Source organism: Esox lucius, chromosome 3 (genome assembly GCF_011004845.1).
Source record: "Esox lucius isolate fEsoLuc1 chromosome 3, fEsoLuc1.pri, whole genome shotgun sequence".
Classification (NCBI taxonomy): Eukaryota; Metazoa; Chordata; class Actinopteri; order Esociformes; family Esocidae; genus Esox; species Esox lucius.
Genome location: NC_047571.1, coordinates 24,942,672 through 24,960,736, shown reverse-complemented (window position 1 = coordinate 24,960,736; position 18,065 = coordinate 24,942,672). Strand labels below are relative to the sequence as shown.

Genomic DNA, 18,065 nt, shown 5'->3' with positions numbered 1-18,065 from the left:
GCTTCCTCCACAGTGGGCATTCAGCAGTTATGGGAGTAAAAGTCATTGCAATTCAATTGTATAAAGCAGTGTAAAATGGCTTGTGCTGTGAGATGACGTCTGGACAGATTGATCCCAGTAAGAAGGTGGCTTTCATTAGGCCTATCTTCCGATAGATGAGCACAGGGCAGGTAGGATGGCCCTGGTGTGATGAGGCATGTCCCACCTCCCTTAACATACATAACATGTGGAGGGAAACAACGTTTTAATCTGTTTTCAGTGTTAACACGTAGTATACTTTCAGATATTTAGAAAGTTCTTAAATTAGTACAACAAATGTTATGAAGTAAACCACTGTTTCTTTGGCACCAGACAGTGAATGAATCCCTGGACATTCAGGACATTCATTCTCTTTCCTTTTCTTTTTATATTACGTCGTCTTCGTGGGAGTTATATAAAAATAATATAGGCCTAGCTTAATCACATAGGCTCACCGAGGGACATTAAAAGTGTAACTTTTGAACAGTGCTGGTGTGGCAATTGATGAATGTGCTGAAAATATAACGAAGAAACACGGTGGAAATTTTGTTTTGTAAAAAGGTTTCCTATTTGACTGGACATTCTATTTTGCTGTGTTTTTGCAAACCGAAACAAGTGACACTAACCACTATTTACTTGCCTTATTGAGTTAAATGTGAAAACAGCTTAGACTTACAGAGATCAAAGGCTTATGGGATGTACTTGAGTACAACCTCTGTCTGTTCGCAGTAGTGACACCAACAGTTCTTGAAGCGGTTCATTTCCTGGTCCTGGTTTGTCAGCATGTCAGTTCATCCAAGACCGTGTCTGAGTCGTTTTATTTGTATGCGCTTTGCAGGTCCTCAATCTGCTACACAGCCCTGGACACTGCAGTGAGGATGTCTCCTCTAGACTAGGCTCATTCCACATTGGTCTGCTCATGGTGGTTGTCTAACTTGACAGCTTACAGTATTTGGCAGCTTGCCATATGACCATGTGAGTTGCTGCGCAAACAGATCAGAGACCAGTCTACCTCGTGAAATCACTAAGAATATTTGTCATTATGATTGGTTAATTACGGTGCTGTCCACAGAAACACTTTCAGATCATCGCGGCAGAATGACAAGGGGTTTTGGCAGCGTGTTAATGATTCCTCCTTTCCTTGTGTCCTGTCCCTCACGGACATCTGCCAAGCGTACCTGCCCATTGTCATTTCCGAATAAGCCAGTTAACCAGTTTCCTTGGAACCCTGGGATGTGGCTGGTGAATGTGTAGAGAAATAGATGTGTTAGGGGTCCATCAACCACACACGCTGACCAGCACAAGACTGATGGATGTTCACCTCCTCTCCCCTTCCAGAAATACAGGCACCACGATGAGGACGCGTCCCCCCCAGAGCAGAGCTCCCCTCAGCTCACTGACGAGGGCCCGGGCCCTGAGCTGGTCCAGGTGGCCGAGAAGAACCTCTCGCAGATTGAGAACATCCATGGCTATGTGGCCCACGTGCATATCTCACCTATGAAGGTAGGTCGGACAAGTGTGCTACATTTGATGTTGTTTATCCACACTGGCTGTCTTCACAACACTAAATAACACTGTGCATTCTGGGAGTGAGTCATCCAGTGCACCCTGGTATTGATTTTATTCTAATACGTTGTGTCACTACGTATGATAATCACATGTGGGTCCTGGCATTTCAAGTGTACTCAGTTCTCCAAATGTCATGTGCTGTAAATATTTTAATTTAGGATACAGTATGGGTGCTTGGACAAGATGTTCAGATACACAGACAAATTCTCACGCCTATAGAATGTATTCATGGGGGATGGGAGAGAATCACCCCCCCCTCCCCCGCCCAAATCATGAGGATCACATGCAGTGTTTTTCATGTGGATACTGGTGTTTGTTCATGTTGTCATGTGTATCACCTGCAGTGCACCAGACAGACACACATTCTTAACTTCTGGAAAATCAAACGATATTTAATAAGCTGTTGATGTCATCAATACCTGTGATAGTGGTGAAATGTTCCCAGACCAGTCCCTAAGTATTATAGCAAACCAAGTTAATAGGACTAGCGTTGCATTAAACATCAAGTATGGCTTTTAATGCACTTTTCAGACTTTATATTTATTGGGAAAAGATTTCAATTTTAAATAACAAGAACAATTTTTTTTAAATATATATATATATATATATATATATATATTTATATACATTTGTTATTTTAGAGTTTGCAATTTAGTTCTCACGTATCGACTGGCACTGCCCTCCTGAATTATTGGACCCGTTCGTAAAGGTGACCGGAAAGTCTTCGGGAAAAAAAAGATTACATTCAAAATGAGAGAAATCAAACAATCAAGATTATTAATCAAAAAATATCAGGTTTATTGCCAGTATTTTATAAAAAATCAAATAACTACAATTATTCGCCCTCTTGATGCCAACTAGTTGATGCCAGAATAAAACTTCTCGCCTAAAGGAAACATGTAAAAATGAATGCCTAGAGTTTGCATTTCATCAGTGGTACTTTGTTTGGAACCGGGTTCTAAGGAGGTTTAAAGCCTTGTTCTCACACTGATTCCGCTGAATGTGATGACTTCACCGCTGTGCCATTCAGTGGCTGCAAATGTTTTTTTTTTTATATAAAGAATGTTTTTCTTGAACTAAATTTTAGTAATTTATTTTGCTTATCCTCAAAGCTACCATGGGTTTAAGTGACATTTGTCCCATTCCGCCCTTATTTAGTTCATCTTAGTGTCCTTGTAATGATCCTGTATCATGAATCAAAACCAAGGTTCAATAGATGCAACTATGATGTATAATTAAATTGTACTGAAGTAATACATTCTGCTTGAAGAATTCATCTGTGTATGAATACTTCCACTGGCTCTATGCTGTCATCATGTGTTAATGTGTGTAAGGCAACTGCCTAATTTTGTGTATTGTTGTGCCTGTCTCTGGATTAGCATCCCTACAGATTGAGTGACGTGAAGCTTCAGAACACTGCTATGAACATCAGCTTGTTCCAAAATAGCATAAAGTGTGGCTGTGAAGGCAACCCCTGGACCCGTTAGGATGCCCAGCAGGTTGGAGGATTGCAAAGCAACCTAATCTGTGAAAGGGAGAATGTGCAGCTCCTACCATATTTCTTAAACCTACTAGGCTATGCAATTCTTCATGGCTCTTTGCTGCCATCCTGAGATCAAATCAAGCCTCTGCACAATGATTCCACCATATTGGGTGCTATATAACAAAGTGGAACACATCATACAGTAGCCTCAGTTTTTAATCCACTGACATGATGCGTTTCCATATTTTCTGCTCTGGGTTGACTGATGATCTTGTCTACTACTCATAAGGCTTATGTTCAGTGCTTGATTGTGATTACATACACAAATATTGCGTTATTCACTCATATTGGCTGAGCCAGTGGTGGAATAAAGTAATTTTGTAGTACAAGTCCTTAACCTGGCCAGAAATGGTTATGGCAGCTGTGGACTGTAGGCCATGGTTTGAAGAACCCTTTACCTAGTCGCTACATGTATGTAAAATCTAACTGCTTTCATTATTAGTCTTTAGTAATGTAAGACGACGTTCTCTGGAACGTATTACAATCTCTGTAATATGACAAGAGACTGACCCAGTTGTCAGCGAGCAGTGCTCTTAAGAGGGCGAACGCAGTGCAGGGTTTCCACTGGCCAGACAAGGAAGTGCCTGCAGCAAAAGGCAGATGAGCATCTGACTTTGGACAGGTCTTGATATTTTGCGCAGGTTCAACCCTCCACTCCGTCAAAAAGGTTCAACCCTCCACTTCGTAATATCGCCAAACCCCACTTACATTGTCTAAGGCTTAAGAGCCCAATCAATTATGGTCCCGGAGAGCCTCTTTGTTAGCCGTTCTTTCTTTAAGCAGACAAATTGCTTGAAGTTACTGTAAATCTTGTCTGTAAATCTTGGAACCCATTGGTAAACTATCAATCCAACCCAGGTTCCCTCAGGCCCTAATTCCTTCAGGATCATCCATCCACTGCAAGAAATTGCATACCCCGTTGCTCTCCACGAAGATGCTATAGCTTGTCCACAAACACCCCATAAAACCCCACCTATTCTTTTACTTCCTCACATGTACTTGCTCCATCTCCCACCTTTTTGCTGTGATGTTTATTTTTTATCTTTTCCATATTTTGTTGTTATAGACTTAAATGTATTTATTTGCCTTTAATCATTGCACAATACACCTTAACTATGCAAAAGCAGATTTTTAGGAATTTGTGCCAATTCATTGAAAATAATCATCTGAATCTCACATACTCAAGTATTCAGTCATTTTCCTCGACATTTCAAATTGAGCTCCGCTAGGTTTTGTCCTTTGATTGTCCTTGATGTCGCTAGGACTTGATAGGAGTTCGGTGGCATATTCAGTTGATTGAACATGACTGGGAAAGGCACAAACACGTCAATATAAGGTCTTTCACTTGACATGGCATGTCAGAGAAAAAAACCAAGCCGTTATGTCCCTGGAACCCTCTGTACACCGCTGAGATAATGTATTTCCCTTATTGGGCAGATATTTGTCTCATAATATTGACACCCAATAACCCAGGCACTAAGAAATCTCAATTCTATGTGCCAAGCCCCACGATAAATACTTGGAACCTCTGCAATGTTTGGTTGTATAGGTGCTTACTACAAGCATTGGTCCTCCTTGTTTGTACCAAACAACCTTTAAAGAAAAGTGAGTGTAAACGTCTGTCATGGATATGGGTAGTCAATGTTGTACTAATGCTTTCTCAAAAAGGCGAGCTGTCATCTGATATGAACATTGCAGATGAAAAGCATTGCTGCATTCGTTCCACAACATATTTACATTGGTATTCTACAAAAAGTAATTGTCTTAAACAGTCCAATGATGAGATTGCATTTATAATAATACAGGTGCTGGTCATATAATTAGAATATCATAAAGTTGATTTATTTCAGTAATTCCATTCAAAAAGTGAAACTTGTATACATTAATTCCACACAGACTGATATATTTCAAGTGTTTATTTTAATTTTGATGATTATAACTGACAACTAATGAAAACCCCAAATTCAGTATCTTGGAAAATTTGAATATTGTTAAAGGTTCAATATTGAAGACACCTGGTGCCACACTCTAATCAGCTAGTTAACTCAAAACACCTGCAAAGGCCTTTAAATGGTCTCTCAGTCTAGTTCTGTAGGCAACACAATCATGGGGAAGACTGATGACTTGACAGCTGTCCAAAAGACGACCATTGACACCTTACACAAGGAGGGCAAGACACAAAAGGTCATAGCTAAAGAGGCTGGCTGTTCACATAGCTCTGTGTCCAAGCACATTAATAGTGAGCCAAAGGCTAGGAGAAGATGTGGTAGAAAAAAGTGTACAAGCAATAGGGATAACCGCAACCTGGAGAGGATTGTGAAACAAACCCATTCAAAAATGTGGGGGAGATTCACAAAGAGTGGACTGCAGCTGGAGTCAGTGCTTCAAGAACCACCACGCACAGACGTATGCAAGACATGGGTTTCAGCTGTCGCATTCCTTGTGTCAAGCCACTCTTGAACAAGACACAGCGTCAGACGCGTCTCGCCTAGGCTAAAGACAAAAAGGACTGGACTGCTGCTGAGTTATGTTCTCTGATGAAAGTACATTTTGCATTTCCTTTGGAAATCAAGGTCCCAGAGTCTGGAGGAAGAAAGGAGAGGCACAGAATCCACGTTGCTTGAAGTCCAGTGTGAAGTTTCCACAGTCAGTGATGGTTTAGGGTGCCATGTCATCTGCTGGTGTTGGTCCACTGTGTTTTCTGAGGTCCAAGGTCAACGCAGCCGTTTACCAGGAAGTTTTAGAGCACTTCATGCTTCCTGCTGCTGACCAACTTTATGGAGATGCAGATTTCCCAACAATGCAGAAGAGCTGAAGGCCACTATCAGAGTAACCTGGGCTCTCACAACACCTGAGCAGTGCCACAGACTGATCGACTCCATGCCACGCTGCATTGCTGCAGTAATTCAGGCAAAAGGAGCCCCGACTAAGTATTGAGTGCTGTACATGCTCATACTTTTCCTGTTCATACTTTTCAGTTGGCCAACATTTCTAAGAATCCTTTTTTTGTATTGGTCTTAAGTAATATTCAAATTGTCTGAGATACGGAATTTGGGATTTTCATTAGTTGTCAGTTATAATCATCACAATTAAAATAAATAAACAATTGAAATATATCAGTCTGTGTGTAATGAATTAATATAATATACAAGTTTCACTTTTTGAATGGAATTACTGACATAAATCAACTTTTTGATGATATTCAAATATTGTATTGAGCAATGTCATATACTTTGGTCAAATCTCTTCTTTTGCCAGACGGCGCATGCAGAGCCGGCCAAGAGGAGCGAATGTCTCTTACTGACTGACTGACTGGCTGGCTACCCCTTGTTAAATAGCGTGGTGGTTAGAGGTGCGGGCTACCGAACATGAGGTCCCGCGTTCGAGGCTTATCACAGTCAAAACAAATTCTGCACTACGATTGGTTCAGGACAGACAAAAACTTGGCTGGCTACAACCTTCAGTAGCCACGTAAGACTAAAATAAAACTTTACAGTTACATTGCGACTGTTTCTGGTGGATTTTCCATGCACGCTTTTGAGGTACTATAGGCTTCATCACAATCCCTTGGGCAATTAAAGGGTAGGGGTTTTCAATTTAACACGATGCTTAATGGTGTGTGCCACGATGTTGACGGTTGCACTTCTAATACTATAATACATAACAAATTCAGTATGCAATCAACAGCATTTTTATGGGTTCCTACCTATATTTGGGTCAAGTGCTATTTCTGGTGAAAACAAGGTGCACAGGACCTCAGAATAGGGAGGAGATTATTCTTTCAGCATTACAACAACCCGAAGCACACGGTCAAGACAACACGAGTGGCTCCAGGACAAATTGTGAGTGTCCTTGAGTGGCCTAGCCAAAGCTCACATTAAACATCTGTGGGGAGTTCACTGGAGCTCCCCATCAAACCCGACAGAGAGCTTGAGACGATCTACAAGGAAGAATTTGAATATGCTGAAATCCAGGTGTGCAAAGCTGGTTGGATGCCTGAGTAGACTCCATCCAGTGTTTGTTGCCAAAAGCACTTTTACTGTTACTGAACAAGGGTATGAATGCTTGAATGTACATGAGATTTCTTATCTTCTAAAAAAAAAAAATAATAATTGTCTAGATATACTCAATTTGGTGTATTGTGTTCATAGATGTAAAGAATATCCATACAAAATTAAGTCTATAACTAACAAATGTGGTGAAAGTGAAAGGGTCTTTATACTTTCTGAAAGCACTGTATATTAACCCTTTCAGTTCCGTACCCCTCCCTCCTTTTTGTAGGTAGCATCTTTGGAATGCATCTTTGATGGGCCGTCCACTTTAGGGCACCAGGATCTCCCTCCCCTCTCGCCCACATCCCTATATCCCCAAAGCCATGAGGCCTCCCTACTTTCCACCTGCTCATCCTCAACCTCCTACCCCCAAAGCCAGGTGCCGTTTCAGGTAACTCGTTCTCCTCCCAGTGTTGACCTTAGAAGCGCTGATGTCTTTTGAAGTAGTGCTTTTAGTTGCATACGCCTTTGTCCTCATTAGCTTTCCATTTGTATTTGACATTATGCACCATCCGTCTTTTGCCTGGACAGAGTTGGCTCTCACACAAAAATCGAGGGTCTATTTGGATGTTGCCCTCGCAATCCAAAATGGCGGACCGTTCTGTGCTGGGACTGTGAGCTTTCAGGACCAACATCTTTACCCCTTCGCTTTATGTAGAGCATGGCTGTACTCTAGTTTGATTGCAAACTGTGTTGTGCTGTGCTGTCATGCTTAGGACGTATTGTCTTTTGGATTTTGGGCAGATATGTATATATCTGTTATGGATAGGCACGGATCGTCAAATATTACAATATCCGGAATTTCGTATTGGGGTGTGTGTGTGTGTTCAAACTCCCCGCCCCATTTTTTTTTTTTTACATATGTTTTTTTTGGGTTTAAATTAATTAACCTGAATATTATTTTTGAGCTGGCCAAGAAGAGCGAATGTCTCTTACTGACTGACCGTCTGACCACCCCTTGTTAAATAGTGGTTAGAGAAGCGGTCTTGTGAACTATAGGTCCCGAATTCTTATCTCCTCGCAGGCGAAGCAAAATACGCATTATGAATTATTCTGTATATGCTAATAAGCAGTTAAAATGGCCAGTGGCAAAAGCAATACAGAGGTAAACTTAAAAAGAAACGTTAATCAGTTTAAGCCAATCCTCAATTGAGTCTAGCAACTGCTGAAACGTGTAATTCCGTGGCGTAGTGGTTAAAGACAGTGCCTCATGTGGAAGACCTAAGTTCGAATCTATTGAGAGAAACAACATTTATTAATTATTTCTGGTAGATTCACGATTATCTCGTCTTTTTACTTGATGAAAAGGTTAGTTATCGTCACCTTTATTGATTGTTATTGTATAAATGTCATTTACGAATGGGGAAAAAAAGTACCATGAAAATATATACCATAAAATGAAATCGCTTTGGCAGACTCGCTAGCAATTGCTAATTTCTTATGACTATTCCATTAAGTTAGTAGATACCGGTAAAGCTTATTACTGGCTAATACGCTGTTAAAACGGCTAGTGACAAATGCCATACATAGACGCTATTTGTGGTGGAGGTAAACTTAGTAAGAAACGTCAGTCAGTTTAAATGTATATCAATGTAATTCCCAAATGGCCAATTAACTATTAAAACGGCCAGTGGCAAAAGAGGATTTGTTCAGGATAGAGACGAGGCTATACTGACACTCAGCAAATGTGCAGCTCTATTAGGCCACAAAAACGCTACTTGAAGTTAGGTTGTGGAATCTAAAGGCGGTTGAGAGTGCAGTTAAGGAAATTGCATGTAGCAGGCCATTTTGCTAACTAGCTTCTCTAGATTCTTCCATCCAATAAACTGTGTTATGTTTTGACAAATGTTGTCTTCTAGCTCAGCAGCTGAGTTTTGCGTGTCTACCACACGGCTTCCTCCATATGGGTGCTTGCTCTTTTCTCACACAATCAGTCATGTTGTATCTGTAATTTTTAAAAACGTGTATTTTGGTTAACCAAATGCTAATCGAATAATAACCTACTGTTGGGATAGTAGAATCATGTCCAATGCACATCCCTAATATCTATATACACTACTGTTGAAAGGTTTGGGGTCACTTTCAAATAGTTTTCCATGAAAACATATATGAAATGAGTTAGAATAGGTAATACAGCAAAATGAATAGGATATATTGTCAAGGTTAGAAATATTGATTATCTTTTTTAATTGAAATGATTGTGACCTTCAAACTTTGGTCACGCTGCACCCATAACAGCTCAATAGGGTTGAGATCTGGTGACTGTATTGGCCACTCTATTATAGACAGAATGCCAGCTGACTGCTTCTTTTGTAAATAGTTCTTGCATGGTTTGGTGCTGTGCTTTGGGTCGTTGTCCTGTTGTTGGAGGAAATTGGCTCCAATCAAGCATCGTCCACAGGGTATTGCATGGCGTTGAAAAATAGAGTGCCTTCCTTCTTCAAGATCCCTTTTACCCTGTACAAATCCCCCACTTTACCACCACCAAAGCAACCCCAGGCCATCACACTGCCTTGTCAGATGGTGTCAAGCACTCCTCCAGCGTTTTTTCATTTGGTTTGTCAAATGACAAATGTTGTTTGTGATTCAAACACAATCTAGTTTTTTGCTTAATATTTTCTTTTTATTGGCCATTTTGAGCCTGGACTGATGGTTGCTGATAATGGGCCTCTGTTTGCCTATCTACATATTCCATTAAAAATCATAAATTTCCAGCTACATGAGTCGTTTAACATTAACAATGTCTTCGCTGTATTTCTGATCAATTAGAATTTTATTTCAATGGACAAAGCATTTGCTTTTCTTTCGAAAACGAGGACAGTTTTAAGTGACCCCAAACTTTTGAGCTGTAGTGTATATTAGAAATATGAGGCTCCTCCTTTCAATGGGGAACACATACAATCATGATTGTACATACCCTGTACGTAATTTCACCAAATACCCAAACAAGGTGTGTGTTTGTATTTGTGTGTGTGCATATGCTCATGCCTGCGCACCAAGTACCTCTATAATGAGGACTGTAACGCTGGCAGGTGGTTATAGACAGGGAATACTTGGCAATGCAGTTTCCCATCCCACAGTCCATTGTTCTCTGACAGTTCATCTACAGCAGCACAGCAAGCTGCCCTTTCTCCATCGGTGACGTCAGTGGCCACTATCTCCACTACCGATAACAGAAATGAAATAAATTGCACGTCCCGAATAGACACTGAAGGCAGAGGGAAAAGTAATGGCACCACGCAGGGGAGTAGAAGAGGGCGTACAGTATGTCTGTTTCTGTCTTTCCATCCCTCGCTCTTGCCGAAATGGTGCCATGGCAACACAGATGTTGATGCAGACCAAAGGAAAAACTGACACCATGAAAATGGAGGACTTTAGATGAGCTATTGAAGGAGAAGTATGTGGAGAGAGTGATTACTGACGATAGTTACTGGCCCTGTTGATAAAGATGAGTAAAATGACTGTATGTATGCTCAAATAGCATCTTATTTTACACAGTTACAGTTTCTAATAGAAACTTTTAGCCAAATACCTGGTTGCTTCTGCCAGGAGAGTGACAATTTGCCCAAAGTGGATTTTCCAGCATTTCACTTATCCCAAACAATCTGTACTTACAAATGTTTTTTTGCAGTGGCTATCTCAGTTGCTGAAATGTAAACCTTTTGAAAACCTATAGTTTGAAGTGGAAAGGGCAGTCTGTAAGAGGAGGAACAGGATATCAAGAATCTGGAAATATTGGGAATGAAGGAATGGTCTAATGCATTATCCAGACTAATAAAATGTGACTTATGTAATTTAACAACACTCATTCTGTCTTTTTTTTACTCTGCCACCAAATGTTTTATTCTTTTTTATGAAACCTCAACTTAGTATTGTTTTTATAATATATGTTAATACAAATCTTTACAATTCTTTTGACATGTCAGTTGTAGGTTGTAGCTCAGAGTCCAAGTATCATTGACAAACCAAAAATTGTCCAATGTGAGTTAGTCCGATTCTCTCATAATTAAGAACAAATGAAACCTTGACATTCTGTTTTAAATTTTTTTAATTTAGTATAAGTTGACGGGTTAAATGTTGAGGCGTCTTGTCAATTGCATAATATTTAACCCTCATATTAATGGTAGTGCTGTCTTTTGTTGCAATAACAGCTAAAAGTCTTTGAGAGATTGGAGTGTCAGTGAACTGCTCTACCAATCTGGGCTTTGGCTGGGCCACTGAAAGATTGCAGCTGAGAAGCATCCCCATAGCATGATGCTCCCACCACCATGCTTTATTGTAGTGATGGTATTAGCCAGATAAGTAGTACCTTGTTTTCCCTCAGTAAGGCCCTTTTTGCTTGGTTACGTAGTTTGGCTGGACGATGTGGTGTGCCACCTAATGTAGACACTTATCCAGTCATGTGCATTGGCCATAGGTGGACTCCAATTATGATCTAGAAACCTCAAGGATAGCCAAAGGTAACAGAATGCATCTGAGCTGCATTTCAACGCATAGGGTCTTAATATTTTTTTGCAATCTACTTTTCAGTTTTACCGTAAATTGGTGCACATTTCTACTAATTTGACAGAACTTGTAATGTTGCATAAAATGTAAATAAAAAGAGAATGCAATGATTTGCAAATCATTTAAACCCTATATTCAATAGATAACAGTACAAAGTCAACATATCAAATGTTGAAACAGAGACATTTTAAATGTTTCTTGAAAGATATATGCCAATTTTGAATTTGATGCCAGCAACATGTTTCCAAAAAGTTTGATGGAATTTCACATAACTAATTAGGTCAATTGGCAACAGGTCATTAACATGATTGGGTATTAAAAGATCATTCCAGAGAGGATGGGTCTGTCAGAAATGAGAAGGGGGAGGGGTTCACCACTGATCTTCAGACCCTCAGGTGGCACTGCATTGAAAACAGACACGATTCTGTAGTGGACATCAATACATGGGTTCAAGAATGCCTCCACTGGTTGACTGTCTGAAATTTCTGGTGTATATGGGATATAGGTTTGCCACATTTGGAAGCCCCTGTCACATGTTTTCGAATGCAAGAGAGGTGTTTGTGCACATGGTCTTTCATCTGCGTATATCTGAAGTTGTTTCTCTGGAGGTTATGGTGTTCCCATCAGTTGAGCAACGAGTCTAAAGTCCCTTCTGGGTATTGATCTTTTATGTTGTGGATCCTCCCTACTCCCCTGCAATCAGGAAACATTCTGAAATAGTTTGCATTTCTTTCTGCCAGCAGTGGTTGCATCACATCCGTTTGAATCTTCACACATCGCCTTAAAACCTTCAAATATATGAAATTGCCGTGCCGAAATACAGTCCGTTAATTGTTTTGTGCTTTGGGCTGCTATAAGCGATGGCAGTGTGGCGAAGACGTCTGAATGTAAATTGTATTGCTGTAATCCTCTCGCGCCTGAGACTCCCAAGAAATCTCCAGAGGATTTTGCTCCCCTTGTGGAATGCAGGGCTCCATACAGCCTCCCTCCCCTCTATCAAGGGAGCGTTACAGTAAGTCAGCGTTCTGAGTCTGAGTGTCTCTGCTGACTCATTTTTTTGAGTGGAAGCCGAATGACCAGAAGAATGTTGAACACAACTGGAGCCGACCAAGCATCAACCGGTTGAGATTCTGGAGGGGGAGAGAAGAGGGGCCCGGAATAGACTGGGATTGAAGAAAAGGGGGAGAGAACCATTTATTAAGGCAGCATTTCAGATACGGTGAGAGGAGGTTTTGAGACTGCTATCTTTCTAGCTGGCTCTCTCGCTCACACACACACACACACACACACCCACCCTCTCTCCCCTCTCTCTCTCTCTTACCGTCTCCCATTCCTTGCACCAGTCTGACATTCCCTGTGCTCCAGGAGGACAGACACTCGTCTCGCTCATCTCCTTGTTAGACGGCCATGCCGGTTAACCCGGCCCAGGAGGGTGATTTGACTCTCCCTTCACGTCCAAGGCCTGCTCTCTAACCAGACAGACGGCGCCGACCTGAGTGCTTGCTACTGGGAGCACACGGAGGACAGAATCAGCCTCTCTCTCTCTCTCTCAGCTCCTTTGGACTCCCCCGAGAACCTCCACTCTCATCCCTGGCCTGGAAAAAGGTGAAGCCCCGTTCAATCTGTCCGTCCGGCCGACTGTCTTCGACCTCCATCAGGGATCCGGATCTTGCTTTCTCCGCCGGCCACCGGCTGCTTCCGCAGCCTCCGTTGTGTTTGTGAGAGAGAAGGGGGGGCGGGGGGGGGGGGGGGGGGGGAGACAGAAGAGTGAGGGGGTGGGTGGGCAGGCGGGTGGCTGGGTGAGGGGCGGGGAGAGACAACACGAGCCAGAGTGAAGCCCCCCCCCCCCACCCCCACCTTCTCCTGTCTTCTCCCCTCCGACAACCACCACCCCTCTGCCTGCAGCAGTGGTAGGAGCGTCGTCACAGGACCTGCACACGGCGGTGGCAGAGCCACGGTGACAGCATGCTCAACTCTGTGTGGTACGCCAAAAAGATGGGCCGCCGCCTCATGGGCACCCTGCGGAGGACCAAGAGGCTGCACCGGCGCCTGCTGGTAGGTCCGTCCGTCCGTCCGCCCCCCCCCCCCCGTCTGGCCTCTCCTGAATGCTTTGTTGCGCTGTGTGAGTCATTTCATAGAACGCGTTAGGAAAACAAAACAGGTGTGTGTGTGTGTGTGTGTGCGCGCTGTGTCTGCCACACCGCTCTGCTCTCATGGCAGGTTTAGTGTTTTCCTGCCCTGGGCATTTAGCTTAATTATTTGGAAGTTTGGAAGAAGATTCAGGCCGTCAGTTTAATTCCCTTGCATGGTCTTTGTCGCAGACGTGTTTCACATTTTCGGTGGATGTTGTCCTAGGGGGCAGTGTGGGGACACTTGTGTGTGTTTGACGGGGTGCAGTTGGCATATCCAGTGTCTGTTTGGGTGTCGTGTCGGCGCTTAGGGCAGTGAGTCGGGATGTCTCCTCTGACGTGGCGGTGTAGATACACCGAGGCTTACGTTGGTTCGCTGAGCTGTGATGGTGAAAAAAGGTGCGAACCAGGGCCAGCGGGGGGCTGCTGCGTCATGTGTGATTGGACACGCACGCAGGTGTAAAAACACAAGGAAGGTGAACCTGGATGAAGTATCCTGGTTCGTGTGCAGAAAAACGCCCTGCCAGGAAGTCGTTGACCCATGTGAACATGTCAAAGACATGAATGTCGTTTCACAGAAGCTTCACCGGCCGCGGCGTAGAAGGCAGTGAAATGGGACGTCTGACTAGAAAGCTTTTAGTCAGGTAGAATCCGAGTGCCTTGGAAGTGCACTCTCTTGGTTTTCTTGTGCCTAAAGCTTCCAAGGTGATGGGATAAGGGCGCTGCGTTTTTCAGCAGCATGACTGTCATCTGCTTCCCGAGTCACGTCGTCCTTTTCCCCTGAGAGGGTTCGAATACCCAGCTTAAGTGTGAGGGATTGGTGTTTCATGGTGGAATAGTAAAGGGCATATTCAGTTTTCATGTGTTTCTTTACCTGTTGTTGTTTTCATGCCTCGCCACTTCGTGGTAAACACTCGAATAACACGTTGACTGTGAGACCAGGCGATGTGAAGACTGACTTAAGGAAAGCCTGCCATAACGCACAAAGACTGAATTAAGGAAAACCTGCAGTAACGCACAAAGACTGAATTAAGGAAAACCTGCAGTAACGCACAAATGAAGGCTGATGTTGGGAACCCCTGCAGTAGCACATGCCTTTCCCAGCGTTTCCTAGCAACCTCCAGGTTCCTGACACGCAGCACTACCCCCCCCCCCCCTTCCTATTTACTGCCTCTAAAACTGGGACTTTGCTCTCTCTGACATACACATACTCGCAGCACATTTCATTGGTCCCCCTTTGTCCTCATCTGCGTCATCACTGTGTTATGTTGATGATGGAAAAATAACGCCTGTTCATGTTGTGCATGTCGTTAGTGGTCTGGCACATAGAGCCGATTCATGTTACAGCTCCGAGGGCGACATACAAATTCACCTTTCAGGGTAATGGCTCCTTTGAATGGCTTGTGAGAAGAACTGCCGTTTGGATTTGTGTGGAAAGCAGGCGCTTCGATACTAAATGACGCTTTGCACTAATGGATTCCAGGCGTTCTCATCTCTAGTTCTTTTGGAATCGGTGGCTCAACTTGCTCTCCTGTCGATATTGCTTATCAGATGCAGTGAGCCCCGACTCATACATGTGAAGGGTCTGAGTGAACATGTGGCCAATTACCACAATATCCCGGAGCTGCATTGGTGGAAACTGTTGCTGTGCTGCTGAGCGAGGCAATCAACCCTTAATCTTTTAAATTGCTCTGTCTGCTTAATTAGAAACTATAAAACGCTGTGGTGCTAATTTAGCATTCATAGGCTATTGAAGTGTTGATATTGAATGACAAGTTTACATTTTAGTCATTTAGCATGTCTTTCAGAGCAACGTAGAGAAGCAGTTAGGTTCAACCTTGCTGACTCTAGGTAGCAACTTTCTTGTTACTGGTCAGATCCTTAACCGGTTTCTGTGGTTGACAGGACTTTCTCAGCCGCAGGTGGTCAGCTGTGTGCTATAGGTGGGCAACCAACCAACCAAACCTGAATCAAATGCCTCCTGTTGAATCTACTGAATGAGAACCTGTTTTCTGTTATAAACATGATCTGAAGCTATTCTTTCTTTGTTTACCTAGTTGTATGACAAAAAAATACAGTGTATGTTCTCCACTTCATGGTACAAAGAAATAGACGATATGTTTCTGTAAAAGCACTTTGTGACAACTGCTGTTGTAAAAAGGGCTTTATAAATAAATTTGATTGACTATATGAATTCATATTCGGAAATCATTAAGTTTAGTTCAGTCATTGAAATTTCTGCAAGTGAAGTGTCTTAAACAGTACCTTTAATGAAGACGATGAGGTTTTGAAGCTCCTGTCAGTGATATTAATTCTGCACTTTGTTTTGATCATTTGAGTGGACTGTTTGGGTGGGCTGTGGTCATCTAAGAGTGAGATGTTTTCATCTTGATCTGATGCTGTGTGTGTGTTCCAGTGCCTGTAGGTGGTGCTGGAGATGCGCTGCTTTGACGTCAGAGTTGAGGGTCGCTAATCCTGATCCTCCCCAGCAGATCCTCAGTATAATTTGGCGTAGTATCTTTCATTATATGCAGCACACATTCTTGATTGGACAACCCATGGCTGTCTGCTCGTGTCACTGAGCGGTATTTATTTTTAATTTTTGTTGAATTGATTTCTCTAAAATGGTAATTGAAGCACACTAGGCCAATTGTTGCAAATTTGTCTTCCCATAGTGTATAATTCACATAGGCTACTGTTATAAAAGAGTAAGCTACCTATTTCTTAGCTTTATATGTTTACAATGACATGGGTAACTTGTCACAAAATGTTGTCTGCTAACAACATGAATCCTGTTTACAGTAGAAAGGTGTAAAAACAGCTATGTATTGATATGTGGACAAATGGGGGTGCGTGTTTATGAAACCGGTTGCTTATATTGGCTTTAGAAAATGGACAAGGGCTGAACATTGTCACAAGCCTGCTTTATTGGCATTTATATTAACACACATAGATGATACATGGACGCGTATAAGTGGTATATGGATGGCGTTACAGAAGACGGATATATTGGCGTTTCTGTGCAGCAGAGGACAGTTCTGAATGCTAAAGAGGGTGCCTGAAAGCTCTCCTCCCTATCAGCCTCAGTCAGTTCTGTGCCTCGCTCACTTCATGTAAATCCACTTATGAAATCAGGCCTTGAACAGTTGTCATGTGAACGCTATATGGGTTATTCATAGTTTTCACTCTATAAAACATTCCATCCAATGCTTAAATAATTCAGACTGTAAAGGCTGCTTATGGCCGTACATAGATACATACGTGCTGATGGATAGATGGCCATCTGTCATAGTGTTTATGCCAGGCAACGTGTCATTGGTTCAGGAGTGGGTCCCCTTCATGGAATCAGATTTGCTGGAAACAGTATGGCTAAGCTGTCATCAGCATGATTAAAATTGCTTTTGGCAAAGTACAAGTCAATCAACAAAACAGTGCTGGTAGACTTTATAGTCAGGTGATGAATATTGTATTTAGGAATTGGAGAGAATCAGATAACCTCATCTTTATAGCTAGGAACAAATTTAAATGTATCCTTCCAGTTACCACAGTACAAGGCTGTCATTATCTTGAATTATCTGTGAAAAATACCCAACTGTGCTTTTCTCTTATGGGTTTCTGTACCTTTAAGGATCCAGTCTAACGTTTTTCCGAGGTGGCACTGTTCCCGCTTACATTTCCTGTTGTTCATATCAGCCTGTAATTTGGTTGTTCCAAAATGTTGTTGCTAGCATCACACAACTGAAATAAGAGCAGTTACAGTATATGTGCATTAGCCTAGTGTTGATGTCTGAGCTCCCCACTCTGGATCACACATGCCCTTTGGTGACAGTTTTTCGAGCCCCTGCTATGCCAGTCATCTGTTTTCCTAGTGGTAAAAAAAAGCTAATTTTTATGTCCCTTGTCTTCTCTCCCTCTACTCTGAGCACAACGTGGGAGAAAGATGCCTGGGCAGGGCAGAAACTTTCATGCAGAACATTTATCTTCAAGCTGCTGTTTTTCCATCTCATGGTTTTGGCCAGCCCGAAAATAGAAAGTTTTAAGAAAACTGACCATCTAGAACTTTCAGCTTGCCGCGGTGAGACCAATTACAAATTAACATTCAAGTCGAAGGGTCACACTGGAGTTTGTCCTGCATGGTTTTGCATACAATCCCTGGACTGTTATATGAAGGGTTTTGTCTCATCCCTGGCATAAATCCCATTAGCAACGGATGCTTCATCGTTCGAAACGGATTAGCAACCTACACAA

The 18,065-nt window shown here is 42.4% G+C and overlaps 1 protein-coding gene across 28 annotated transcripts in view; it reads left to right on the top strand.

Annotated features, from left to right (window-relative positions):
- dlg1l (discs, large (Drosophila) homolog 1, like) overlaps positions 1-18,065 on the top strand; it is a 102,259-nt gene that overhangs the window by 34,561 nt on the left and 49,633 nt on the right. For 14 of the 28 annotated variants that reach the window (XR_002196414.3, XR_004575601.1, XM_010891948.5 and 11 more), the window contains 2 exons: positions 1,357-1,521; positions 7,412-7,573. Coding sequence is in view for 25 of the 28 variants with exons in the window: in XM_010891948.5 (XP_010890250.2) it covers positions 1,357-1,521; positions 7,412-7,573 (327 nt within the window). In the remaining 3 variants the exon portion in view is untranslated. Of the gene's footprint in view, positions 1-1,356; positions 1,522-7,411; positions 7,574-13,553; positions 13,744-15,002; positions 17,893-18,065 lie in introns of those variants that run through there. The other 14 variants (XM_010892096.5, XM_010892079.5, XM_029116218.2 and 11 more) reach the window with 3 other exon arrangements.